Source organism: Vicia villosa, linkage group LG5 (genome assembly GCF_029867415.1).
Source record: "Vicia villosa cultivar HV-30 ecotype Madison, WI linkage group LG5, Vvil1.0, whole genome shotgun sequence".
NCBI classification, from domain to species: domain Eukaryota; kingdom Viridiplantae; phylum Streptophyta; class Magnoliopsida; order Fabales; family Fabaceae; genus Vicia; species Vicia villosa.
The window spans coordinates 14,562,450-14,575,638 of NC_081184.1; the positions used below are offsets into that span (position 1 = coordinate 14,562,450).

General features: G+C 36.8%; 1 protein-coding gene and 1 non-coding gene across 2 annotated transcripts; both read right to left on the reverse strand.

Moving 5' to 3' along the window:
- Nucleotides 1-6,273: 6,273 nt before the first annotated feature.
- On the reverse strand, nt 6,274-9,300 carry LOC131606323 (uncharacterized). The gene is made up of 6 exons (XM_058878572.1): nt 8,965-9,300; nt 8,624-8,861; nt 7,651-7,866; nt 6,826-7,548; nt 6,686-6,745; nt 6,274-6,531 (listed from the first exon to the last, which is right to left on the reverse strand). Exons 1-6 carry the CDS (start codon nt 9,136-9,138, stop codon nt 6,491-6,493), a joined length of 1,452 nt encoding a protein of 483 aa, XP_058734555.1. The 5' UTR covers nt 9,139-9,300; the 3' UTR covers nt 6,274-6,490.
- A 1,736-nt stretch (nt 9,301-11,036) lies between these two features.
- On the reverse strand, nt 11,037-11,142 carry LOC131608428 (small nucleolar RNA R71). The gene has a single exon (XR_009285689.1). It is a non-coding gene; the product is annotated as a small nucleolar RNA R71 (small nucleolar RNA).
- Nucleotides 11,143-13,189: the final 2,047 nt, after the last annotated feature.

Below are 13,189 nucleotides of genomic sequence, written 5' to 3' on the forward strand. Positions count from 1 at the left end.
TTGTTGCTTAGAGTTCTCTAAATTAATATTTATATACTTGTAACTCGTAAGCAAAGGTAAATGACAAGGCATGTACATGCTTTTCTATTTTCAACAAGTTAAGCACAAATTTTAATTATATCACTTTTAAATAAATGAGTATAATTCAAAAAAAATGTATTTTTTTTTTATAAATCAAACTTAAATATTACACTCATTTTTATTATTTCTTTATGATATTTATTTGTATCGTATTTTTTAAAATTTTGTCTTTTAACTAAATCATTTAAGTCTCATAATATATCTCTTGTTGATCTTGTTTTGAATTTTGTATAGAACTCTCTTTAATCTCCTTAATCAATAAGTGTATAGTTGTTATGTTGTTGGTATGTGTTCTTTGTTTTGGCCGAGGTAAGAAGAATATGGGCACAATAGTGCATTGGGTTATGATGTGAACAACCTAGTAACTGTTGGAATTAGACTCTCAAACCTTTGAGTAATTCCTTATCGTTAAAGATGACAATGAAGAAAATAGGAACAAAACTAGGATTAGGGTTTGCGGAAATTAAAAGAGAAGAAGGAAGTATTTTCTGCAGAGTTTCTCTCTGCCCACAAACTGTGGAAATTCTGTTATTCACTTGCAACTGCAACTTCTGTGAATACAAGATTAATGACTTGATTACAAATAATGAGGGTTACTCCCTATTTATAGATTTAGGTTTGCCTTCTCCCTAAGCCAAAGCCCAAAACTATAAAAGCCCAAAATACCTATTTTGGAGCTAAATCAAATCTAATCTATTTTAAATCTAAAACAAACTATCTAAATTTAAAACAAACTTATGTGTAACAAACTGTTACACACTTCGACACACCTTGTGTTCGAGTAACAAACTGCCTCGACACAAGGAATTACAAATTAACACACCACCTAATTCATTGTGTCTAAGCTATCCACATTCATCATAGCTCTTAGTCTTCTGAAGATTTCGACCAGCACTCCCTTCGTCATGATATCTGCAATCTGATTCTCAGTTCTGCAGTGTTCCAAATTCATCTTTCCTTTAGCTACCTGCTCTCGAAGATAATGAAACCTCATTTCGATGTGCTTGCTTCGGCCATGTGCTATCGGGTTCTTCGCCAGATTGATAGCTGACATGCTGTCGATCTTCATGGTAATTGCTCCATGATCTTTACCTGTTATCTCTTCGACCAAGTTCACCATCCATGTTGCTTGACATGCACAAAGAGAAGCAGCTATGTACTCTGCTTCGCACGATGATAGTGCCACTACTGGTTCCTTTCTCGAACTCCAAGCAACTGGTGCACCACCTAGCATAAACACATAACCAGCTGTGGATTTTCGATCCTCAGCATTACTACACCAACTCGAGTCGGTGTAACCCACTAATTTGCATTCTTTTCCCTTATCAGCTGCAGGAAACAGAATGCCATAGTCGAGAGTTCCTTTCAGATACCTCAGTATCCTCTTCGCCGCTGCTAGGTGTGATACCTTTGGCTTCTGCATGAATCTACTTATCATACCTACACTGTACGCTAAGTCAGGCCTTGTGTGACAAAGGTATCTCAATGACCCAATAAGTCTTCTGTATTGGGTTGGGTCGACATCCTCTTCATCTGGGTTCTTCGACAGTTGCAATCTTGTTTCAGCAGGTGTCGAAGTCGAATTGCATTCTTCCATCTCAAATCTCTTGAGAATTTCACTTGCATATCTTCTTTGATGCATCATCAAGCCTCTACTACCCTTGTAGAATTCGATACCAAGGAAGTATGAAATTTCGCCCAAATCTGACATTTCAAATTCCTTGCTGAGATCACCTTTAAAGCCTTCGATCTCTTTCTTGCAGCTACCTGTTATCAACAAGTCATCGACATAGAGACATAGTATAAGCAATTCACTCTTGCTTCTTCTTACATATACCCCATGTTCAGTTGTGCACTTCACAAATTCTTTCTCCCTTAGGAAACTGTCGATCTTCTTATTCCAAGCTCTTGGAGCTTGCTTCAGTCCATACAGGGCTTTATGCAGTCTGTACACTTTTCTCTCTTCGCCGTGTTTCACAAACCCAACTGGTTGTGTAACATAGACTTCTTCGTCCAAGGGTCCATTCAGGAATGCACATTTAACGTCCATCTGACACATGTGCCAATTGTTCATGTTCGCTAGACCAACAACCAACCTGATCGTTTCGATCCTGGCAACAGGTGCAAAGACCTCATCGAAGTCAATTCCTTCCTTCTGAAGAAATCCTTTTGCCACAAGCCTTGCCTTGTATCGAGTCACTTCACCTTTGGGATTACACTTCACCTTGTATACCCACTTCACATCAATTGCCTTCTTGCCTTGAGGCAATTCGACAAGTGACCAAGTATTGTTGTCTTCGATGGACTTCAATTCTTCATTCATAGCTTTCACCCACTTCGAATCCTTCAATGCCTCAGTTGCATTGACAGGTTCGACATCTGCATAGAAAGCGTAATGTACCAGCTCACCTTCATCATTGACTACATCATCTGATGTAATTACACATTCTTGCAACCTTGCAGGCATGTGTCTTGTTCTCTGAGGTCTGCCTGGGCCTGCATCACCTCTGACTTCTTCTTGCCGAACTTCTTCTCTTTCGACTTCAATAGCTGGTTCTTCATAAAGAATTCTCACTGAATCCTTCTTGACATTTTCAGTCCAATCCCATTCTTTAAGCTCATCTATGATCACGTCCCTGCTGATCACTACTTGCTTGTTCACTGGGTCGAACAACTTGTATCCTCCAGTCGAATGATATCCTATAAGTATCATTTGACTCGACTTGTCATCAAGTTTTCTTCTCAACTGATCTGGCACATGTCTATGTGCTATAGATCCAAATACCTTCAGATGGCTCAAGCTAGGCTTCACACCAGACCAACATTCTTCTGGAGTAATTCCTTCTAGCTTCTTTGTCGGACATCTGTTTAGAATGTATGTTGCAGTCGACACTGCTTCTCCCCAAAATTCCTTAGGTAAATGCTTTCCTTTCAACATACTTCTCACCATATTCATGATAGTTCTATTCTTCCTTTCTGCAGTTCCATTTTGCTGTGGAGTGTAGGGTGGCACCACCTCATGCATAATCCCTTCTTTCTCACATAACATGTCGAAGTCTTTCGACACATATTCTCCACCACCATCAGTTCTCAAAACCTTGAGCTTTCGACCACTTTGTCTTTCGACCATAGATTTGAACTTGACAAATACCTCGATCACTTCACTTTTCTTCTTGATCAGGTAAGTCCATAGTTTTCGACTGAAATCATCTATGAATGTAACAAAGTATTTGTTACCTCCATTCGAATCCACCTGGATAGGACCACATACATCAGAGTATATGATTTCGAGAATAGCCTTCGACTTACTTCCTGCATCCTTGCTGAAGCTATTCTTGTGCTGCTTCGCCTGCACACATTCCTCACATACCTCGTTTGGAATGTCGATTTCTGGCAGTCCTGAAACCATATTCTTTCTTTTCAACTCTCTGATGTCATTGAAGTTGAGATGGCCTAGTCGATAGTGCCATATCCATTCATCTTTGCTAGCTGCAGTTGCAAGGCACTCGTGCTCCATCACATTAAGTTCGATCTTGAAGGTTCTATTTTGTGACATAGGAGCCTTCAGGATTAACCTCCCACTTGCGTCGACAACTCTCATCATCTTATCTTCGATCGAAACCTTGTAGTTCTTTTCGACCAACTGCCCAATGCTGAGTAAGTTGCTCTTCATGCCTGGTATGTACAACACATTGGAAATTACTGACCTCTTTCCATCTTTCCTCGTAATCATTACATCACCAATACCTTCAGCTGCTAGAGTATTGTCATTTGCAAATTTCACCATATTTTTCATCGAGGGTCTTATGTTGACAAACCAATCTTTTCTTCCAGACATGTGTGATGAGCATCCTGAATCCAAGTACCATTGGTCCTTGAATTTATCTTCATATTTTGTTGTGACCATCAACAACATCTCTTCTTCTTCTTGTTTTGCAAGCTTTGCATCACTTTCTTGACTTTTATTCTTTTCTGGACAAACTGTCGAATAGTGACCATACTTCTGACAGTTGAAACATTGAATGTGACTCTTGTCAGGCTTTCGACCACCACCTCTTCCTCTACCTGCAGCACCACCTCTTTGGTTGCCTTGGTAAGAGGGTTTTCTCTGATTCGACCAATTTCCTTCTTGCTGATTTCGACCAGTCGAATTGTTGTAGCCACCTCTACCTTTATTTCCAGTCCAGCTTCCTTTGCCTTTCTTTTCGTTTGCTGACTGAGCCTGCAGAGCCACATCGCTCTTCGACTTGCCCGCAGCTCTTTCAGCCATTCTTTGTTCATGAGATTCAAGCGTCCCTTGAAGCTCTTCTTTTGTCAATTTCGACAAGTCCTTCGACTCTTCTATGGCTACCACGATGTGGTCGAACTTAGGAGCCAAAGATCTTAAAATCTTTGAGACAACAGCTCTTGTTGTTAATACTTCTCCACATATCTTGATTTGATTCACTAGTTTCGTAATCCTAGTGAAGAAATCAGTTATGCTTTCGCTATCTTCCATCTGAAGTAATTCATATGTTCTCTTGTGAGTTTGTAACCTCACCTCTTTCACCTTTTCTGCACCTCCAAAAGATTTTTCAAGAATCTCCCAAGCTTCTTTTGAAGATTCTATATCACTAACCTTTTCAAAATTATCTGGACTCAGACATTGATGAATTATAAAGAGAGCTTTATAATCTTTCTTCTTCAATTCTTTATAAGCAGCTTTTTCTTCCTCCTTCGCACCTTCTGCAAGCGGTTCTACCCCTTCTTTTACAAGATCCCAAAGATCTTGACAACAGAATACAACCTTCATCTGCTTGCACCAATTCTCATAGTTATCTCCTTTCAGAATTGGTAGTGTTGCTGGAAAATGCCCATTCGGATGATTCATTGCCATCGCCATTCTTCTTGCCTTGAATCGATTAACCGGAGCTCTAGATACCAGATGTTGGAATTAGACTCTCAAACCTTTGAGTAATTCCTTATCGTTAAAGATGACAATGAAGAAAATAGGAACAAAACTAGGATTAGGGTTTGCGGAAATTAAAAGAGAAGAAGGAAGTATTTTCTGCAGAGTTTCTCTCTGCCCACAAACTGTGGAAATTCTGTTATTCACTTGCAACTGCAACTTCTGTGAATACAAGATTAATGACTTGATTACAAATAATGAGGGTTACTCCCTATTTATAGATTTAGGTTTGCCTTCTCCCTAAGCCAAAGCCCAAAACTATAAAAGCCCAAAATACCTATTTTGGAGCTAAATCAAATCTAATCTATTTTAAATCTAAAACAAACTATCTAAATTTAAAACAAACTTATGTGTAACAAACTGTTACACACTTCGACACACCTTGTGTTCGAGTAACAAACTGCCTCGACACAAGGAATTACAAATTAACAGTAACAACAAAGATTAAGATGTCTTTAAGCATTGTGAGTATTGATCTTCAAATCATGAGGTTGTAGGTTGACTTTTCTACGTCCATTAATAACTTTGTTTGAGTCGATTTGGAATTGATGTATGCAACAAAGTTCATAAGGATTGTTATGAACCCTATACATTGGTGATGTCTTATGAGAGTCTAGCTAAAAAAATTGTAAGGTTTAAGAATGGACTCAGATAAGACTATTTGCTTATAGGCTGATGTCTTCCACCTGAAATAACCATTGGTTCATCTTGTTGTCGTTTTATCCTTTTGTAAATTTTTTGGAAAAAACGATGGACGACATCACATGTTATATTCAAGTTAGAGCACATGTGGACTTAGGTGCTTTAAGTGTCTTTTACTAGCATTGTTAAACAATCTTCCTCTTGTAATTCCTCGGAGATGAAATTGATATATTTTGGTTATGAACATCAATGACTTAATTGACCCTTCTTGGACTTAGTTGTCTTAAGTTCTAGACAAATCACTGTTAAACAAAAAACCTTTTATATTTATTATATGGTAACCCAAAAAACACTGATATAAACATATATCAACATCATAATAGCCAAATAAGTTTTTTTTAAGATATATAAATTTCTTTAAAACAACAATTATATAGGATCATATATTTCTGTAATTGTTCAAATTATAAATGCAAATTCTGAATTCTCAGTAAAAGTTTAGCTGTTTCACAGCATTTCAACCAGAAAAAATTTAGACTTCAGTCATAAACAGTAACCATGTTTAGCATCTAATAAGCCCAACTAAAAGTTAATCTATTAAGTGAACCAGAACAAATAACTTACTATATACAATCACAAAAGTCATTTCAGCTTTTCCCTAATGACCATTGACCTAAGAGCCTCATAGTCTAAGGAATAAATAATGGTGTTAACCTCCTAAATCAAGGGCATCCATATTGTTTGGAACTATGAAAATAGGAATCTCTTGCAGCAAACATGTTTAGCAAATCAGCCCAAGTCATACTCCAAACTCTCACATCAACAATTCTCCTGATCTGAACAGCTCTGGTGCTTTTTCTCTGAAAGAAAAATAATATGAGTTAATATTGCTGTTGGATATGCAAAATGTCAAACCATATACTTATAATATATGAAAACTCCAAATGTTTGGTTCAACAGTCATTTGGATTTGAAATGTAGATAATGCAAAGGGCAAAATGCTAGTAAATTTACCTGGGCTTACAATTGTTATGTTTCTTGTGACAGATGCAGTTGCAGTCAGAGAATCAGTGCCTGCAAAAGTGAAAGTTTATCAGTAAATTGTGGTTTAGCTCAAAACTATGTGGATAATAAGTTGTTATCAAATTCATTACCTTGTATGTTCATATTCTTCTCAGAAAGAGCTTCTACCAAAGTTGATGGTTGTTCAGATATAACTTGATTATCATTTGAATGACTTGGTGTTGGATCACATGAAAAATCAAGACCCTCACATGAAAAATCTAGATCATTTAACATTTCAGCAAATGAAAAGTCCATGTTAAGGGCATCAAAGTTGGGGAAATCAATGTCATATAAGTGAGCTTCGTTGTTAGTCTCTGTTGTAGAAATCTCATTAGGGAGTGATTTGTCAGAATCCAACCTTTGAGGTATATCAGAGGAATCAAAATTCAACCTGCTTCTTACATGCTCCCTCTTAGTTGCCTTGTCCGGATTCATTTTAACAGGCGAAATGCAATGACTACTCTCTATATAAGCCATCTGTTTTGCAGGGCTAACCATAACTCTTTTGGTTGAAATTACAGTGTAACAAGTAGATGTAGTCTCTGCATTGCTAGGTGGAACCTGAGTAACCTCAGGTGGGGATATATTTGTATCACTGTGACTGGAATTTGCCCTTGGAGGTGTCTTTGGAACTTGTGAATTGCTCGGGATAGACTTCTGAGGCTGATTGAATAAGCATTTCACGACACTAGAGCCTTGAACTTGTGAACCACTTGGTACAAAGTTTGCAGCAGATGATTGATTTACAGAAGAAGGATGATAAACTACTTGATTATTAACAGCACTGTTTGATTGTGGCAGTGTGTTTTGACCTGAGATGAGGACAGAACAAAATTATAATCAATTATTTCATGAAAGATTAGCACGTGTATATGCATCAGTTGAACGAATAAGCTAGGAGATAAGTACAATACCTAGGACAGGAACTTTCCTACTGGTACATGATGATCTACCGCGCGATCTCTTTGCAATTGAAGGAGCATCCACTGTTCTAGTATCTTTTCTCTTTCTGTCAGATACACTAATCATGGGTGTTGAGAAGTTTCCATTCTCTGCAGGTACGGATAGCATATTTGATGGGTTTTGTGTTGAAGTGGGGGCAGTGGCAGTAACAGGAGCACTAGGAACACCTGAAAAGTTGAAACTTAAATCAGTTTTCATTTCAATTGAAACTTAGTCCTATAGTGTGGTTTCATAAAAAAGGTTAACTCTAGAAGTAACCGTAAAGTAATAACCAAACTCAGTAAACAGGTTCCAAATTGAAATGTACAAGCCCCCATTGTTCTATTCAGAATCAAGACATGGTAAATTGGTTCCAAATGAAACCTTCTATCATCAGTGCTACTTAACTGTCTCAAATACAAAATAATTCATATACAAATACACCAAAATGAACCAGAACACCGTTCCTAAAATAGTCATAAAAGATTATTTGGTAATGTCAAGTTTAAGACATAATAATTTGTTCAGAAACAACCACAACTACAATGCAACCAAGAAGCAACTAATTATATCTAGGGTTTAGAAACATTTCAATGGTCACAACATGGTTTGAAAAACCATCAAAAATATTTGATTGCAACTATCTGCAATACAAAGAATCACAACAAACCACATAAGCATTTTAGGTGTTCCTGATAATCTATGAAGCAGAGACACCTGAAACACAACACCGACAATAACACAATGACACCAGTAATAATTTGCAAAAATGAATAAACTAAATATAATCACAAGTGTCTGTGTCGGACATCAACTTCAGTGCCAATAATTAACCTATTATATTCTGAACATAAACAGAACCCAGCCTAAAAGCCTAAAATCAAACAATAACAAAAAAAACAAACCAACATTCCAACCCTAATTAATCAAGGAAAGATCTCTCACCAATTTTTTGTTGAGGAACCGCGGCAGACTTCGCATTCGGCATAGGACCATTCGCCAACGAAAAATTCTTACTAGCATTATAAACATTCATAACATTCTGCACCCCATTCAAAAACATCTGAACCCGGTTCTTCTCCTGCTCCATATAAACCCTTTCTTGATCCAGCATCACTTTCTGCTCCTTCAAACATATATACTCATCAAGCATCTCACCCAAACTCATCAAACTCTTCGGCACCTAAAATTCATTCAAACCAAAAACAAAATAAAAAACCAAACTTTAACAAAAACAAAATAAAAGATAACAAATAGGTAATTACTACTAATTATAGTTTACAAACCTCGTTAATTGGAGAATTGGCGATGAACGATGAAGCTTCGATCCGGAACGATTTACGCGTTTGGGTGAAATTGTTGTCGCAGAGGTAACGATCGACGATGAAGGCGATCTGGATTGGGGTGACTTTGCCTTTGCCGAAGGATTCGGGTTTTTTGGATTTGGATTGTTTGGCCATTGTTGAAGGTTTGTGGAATTGGGGTGAAATTAGGGTTTGGGAGGTGAATATTTATTTGGGGAGTGTGAAAATGAAAAGATAGATAAAAGGGAAATGGAGAAGGAGGGAAGTGAAGTGAGAGTGAGAGAGTAAGGCGCGGGGGTTGTTTTTGGGTTCAAAATTTATAGATGGTTTTGGCGGAAACTTGAAATAAAACGTTGCTTACCGCGCCGAGTCAATGCTACTTCTCAATTTCATTAACTTTTTTTTTTTATTTCTTCTTTATTTATAATTATTTATAAAGTGACTTTTATTTTTATTAACTTATTTAATGAAATTTGATATTTAAATCATGGTTAATTTAGTAAATTTTTATGCTCTTATATATAAATTATATATAAAAGTTGTTAAAAGTTATTTTGTGTCGTTGGTAAGGTATGTGACAAAAGATACAAGAGTGAACATTGAGTTAAGAAACGCACAGATCGAACAGGTAAACTTTTATTTGGTATGTATCGATTATCATATAGGATAAAGCACATAATTTAAAGTATTTCAATTCATTATGAATCACAATACTCTTCATTTCTCTTGTTGACTTAGGAGTTGGAGTGTTAATGTTGCAGGTTCATCCTGCTCTATCTATCGGAAGTATCACTTCACTGCAGTGAAGCGTAACTCCACTACTCATCTTTCATTTTTAGTTCCTAATGGAATAGTAGTGCCTTCTATGGGAATCCGAATCCCGATAATTTTTATGAAAAACATATGTTTCTCCATCAAAGATCAATATCACCAATTCTCTTTGTTGAAATTTTAATGTTCTTCTGAGACAGGTCTAACATCTAAAGTCACTTGTTATTTTGCTCAACAACAAGTTGTTGTTGTTGTTGAAGTTGTCAAAATTATGTCCATTCCTCCCCCTCCTCCAGTGGAAGACGACATAGTTATGGTGGTATATCCATCTAGTCCTATGCAATAAGACCTCGTTCCTCCAAGAGTTTATTGAGGAGAGTTCCAAACTTTATTGTTCTTCATATCTACATAACAACCTTGTTAAGGCAACCCATCAATTCGACCTCATTCATAACCTATTGTGCAAACAACTATAAATAACATGTTTCACTTCGGATGCGAAACACATTTAATCTTAACTACAAAAGCGAGGTAACGAAGTGCGTTATAAAAAATTGTCGCTTTATTCATCAATTAATAAAAAAATCGAGGGGTTAAGTTATCTGCACATGAGTTTGAACCTCAACTTCTTCATTTTAATTATTTTCAAAACTATCGCATCATACCTCTCGGTTTATCAATAAAACTGAGGTGTAAGATAAATTGTTTGGTTAGTGTTTAAGCTTTTGTTTATGCGAGGAAGTATGTCTGCAGACCAACTCCTCTCTGATCCCGAGATTGAAAGGACTGCACATAGACTAAATAGTAAAACAAGAAGAAGGAGGAAACTAGCTAGAGAAGGAGGTTAAGACAAAAAGCCATTACTTCGTCAACTGCTCAAATTATTGAAGAAGAGATGGAAGCTGATTCACCACCACCACCATAATCTTAAAGAGGTCCATGTGCAAATAGTCCAAGGAGAGCGGCTCAATTTGCAAGAAATGACAACAACGCGAGGAATTCAGAGATGAAGACCGGCATTCTTTAGCTTTTGTATGCAAGTCCTTTTTCAGGTTTTGATCATGAAGATCCATATACTCACTTGACAAAGTTCTATGAGATTGCTGGTGCGGCTGGAGCTCCTGAACGGGATGAAGAGCAAGTTTTCAAGAGGTTGCTCCCTCATTCGTTGATCGGAAAGGCTAAGGATTGGTATATTGACCAACTCACCCAAACAATGACAAATTGGAATGAGTTGGAAGAGAAGTTTATTGAAAGATTTTTCCCTTAATCAAGGTTGTTGGAAGCCAAAATAACTATTTCAGTGTTCTCTCAAGGTGTCAATGAATCTCTTAATGAAGCATGGGAGAGGTATAAGTCAATGATGAGGAAGTGTCCTAGTCATGGCTTTGATGAGCTTACTCAAATTCATATTTTTTGTAATGGTCTTCAACCACAACCCAAACTATTGTTAGATGCTACTGCTGGAGGTTATTTAATGGCGAAGACAGCGGAAGAAGCAATTGAAATAATTGAAAAAATGGCCAAAAATGATCATCAAGTTCAACGCAATCGGGGGACTCCACAAAGGAAGCCCGATATTATTGAGCTTGGTGCCAACGATGCAATTCTGGCTCAAAATAAGCTACTCTCTCAACAAGTGGAGGAGCTTACCAAGCAAATGGCAAGGCTTCCCCAACAACTTAAAGAGTTGCAAGAACTCCCCAACAAGAACAAACAAGTTGCTCTATGTGAACTTTGTAGTGGAGAGCACCCTACCGGATACTGTCCACCCGTTAATGAAGAGGCGAATTACATGGGCAATCAGAACCAAGGAGGTTACTAACAACGAAAAGCTCCTTATCTAAACTAAGGGGGTATCAACAAAGGAAAAATGCACAACCATATGGCCAAGCGTGGAGACCGCTTATTAAGTAAGTATACCACTTATTAAATTGGTTGATAAAAAAAGAAAAGACAAATTGTGATTCATTTGAAAAAAATTCTTTAGTAAGCACTTAACCCAATGACATATAACCCTTAATTGAAGAGCATAAGTGTTTTGAGTGATTGAAATGTTCAAAGTTGGGGAGAGGGGTTTACTTAAGAAAGAAAAAGAAAGAATATGGTGGTACAATGCATTCCTTGAAAAGAAAAGAAAAGAAAAGAAAGAAAGAAAGAAAAAAGAGAAAAATTAGAATGATGAAAAAAAGAAAAAAAGAAGAAGGATGCATTGTGAATTGATAAACAAAAAGGGAGAACAAGAATGTGTACATAGTGTAAACAAATAAATTCTCTTCATGTTATTCACCCTTTTCGTTTCAATGGATGTGTATATATTATCACTTGTTTGGAACCCAAGCCAAATTACAACCGAAAAAGCCCTCCGTGATCTTTGTTCTATTGTTTCTTGTGCATGGTTTAGATGAATGCATGAATTGTTTTGGATGTGCACAATTGCTAGTGAGTGTGATTGGTCATTGGTGCTAACATTATCATTGCACTTTGTCCTTCATGATTTGTGATGTGAAAATTAGGTGATTCAAGTATGAACATTATTTAGCTAATGCATTTGTGTTGAGATGTTTTGTGTTTAGAACTTAATTCATGTCCATGTTCTGATCTTGTACAAGCAAGGGATGGTTATGGTGCATGTATGTAAGCCAAGTTTGAACCATTCACTTTGTGTTGCTAACCTTTTGTAAATTCTTTTGTGTGAGCTTGTTGAGCTATCTTTGTTTGAGGACAAACAAAGGTCAAAGTTGGAGAGAGTTGTTAGAATCCAAATTGTACATATTTTATTCATAACTTTTGTGGTATTTCTATAACTCTTTTCCCAAGTTTCTATTCAATTATGCATTATACTTGAGTAAATAAATAAAATCGAGTTTTTATTATAAATATTAAGTTTCTTCACTTTTTTTTTGCTTTTTACAGGTTTTTATACTTTTGACAAGATTGGAATGAAAAGTGTAGAAGGAATTGGCTTGGAAGAGGATTGAAATAAAAAACAAGAAGTGGAAAATTAGCAAGTTCGCTTAGCGGCCTCCAAGCGCGCTTCCCTGGCCTATTTCCCGAAGAGAACCATATTTTGGCGCTCGCTTAGTTGACCAATTTTGTTAAGCGAGGTCTGTGTACTTTTCAGATATTTTGATAGTCCGCTTAGCGAGTAAATCTCGCTAAGCAAGATTACTTTTTGGGCACTTGTAATTTAGGCACTTTGGAGATATTTTAGGGGTCGATCTTATCCTTTTATGTAACTTTACCAACCATACAAGTTTAGGGCAAGAAAAATGGAGAGAAAAACCATATTCCAAAGGAACTAATCAATATTTTCCAAGCATCTTTCTTCATCATATTTGAGTTTTGATGCTAGTGAATCTTGTTGTGTTGCTTGTTGTTGAAGCTTCCATGGCTATGGAGAGCTAAACCCCTTTTGTGTCAAGATTAGAGGTAG

What these genes read in the sequence shown, in the direction of transcription:
- LOC131606323 (XM_058878572.1), bottom strand. Translation starts at nt 9,138, where the DNA reads ATGGCCAAACAATCCAAATCCAAAAAACCCGAATCCTTCGGCAAAGGC. An exon ending in GAAGAATATGAACATACAAG is followed by an intron (nt 6,746 to 6,825) that starts GTAATGAATTTG and finishes TCACTTTTGCAG; the next exon opens with GCACTGATTCTCTGACTGCA. An exon ending in CATAACAATTGTAAGCCCAG is followed by an intron (nt 6,532 to 6,685) that starts GTAAATTTACTA and finishes TTTTTCTTTCAG; the next exon opens with AGAAAAAGCACCAGAGCTGT.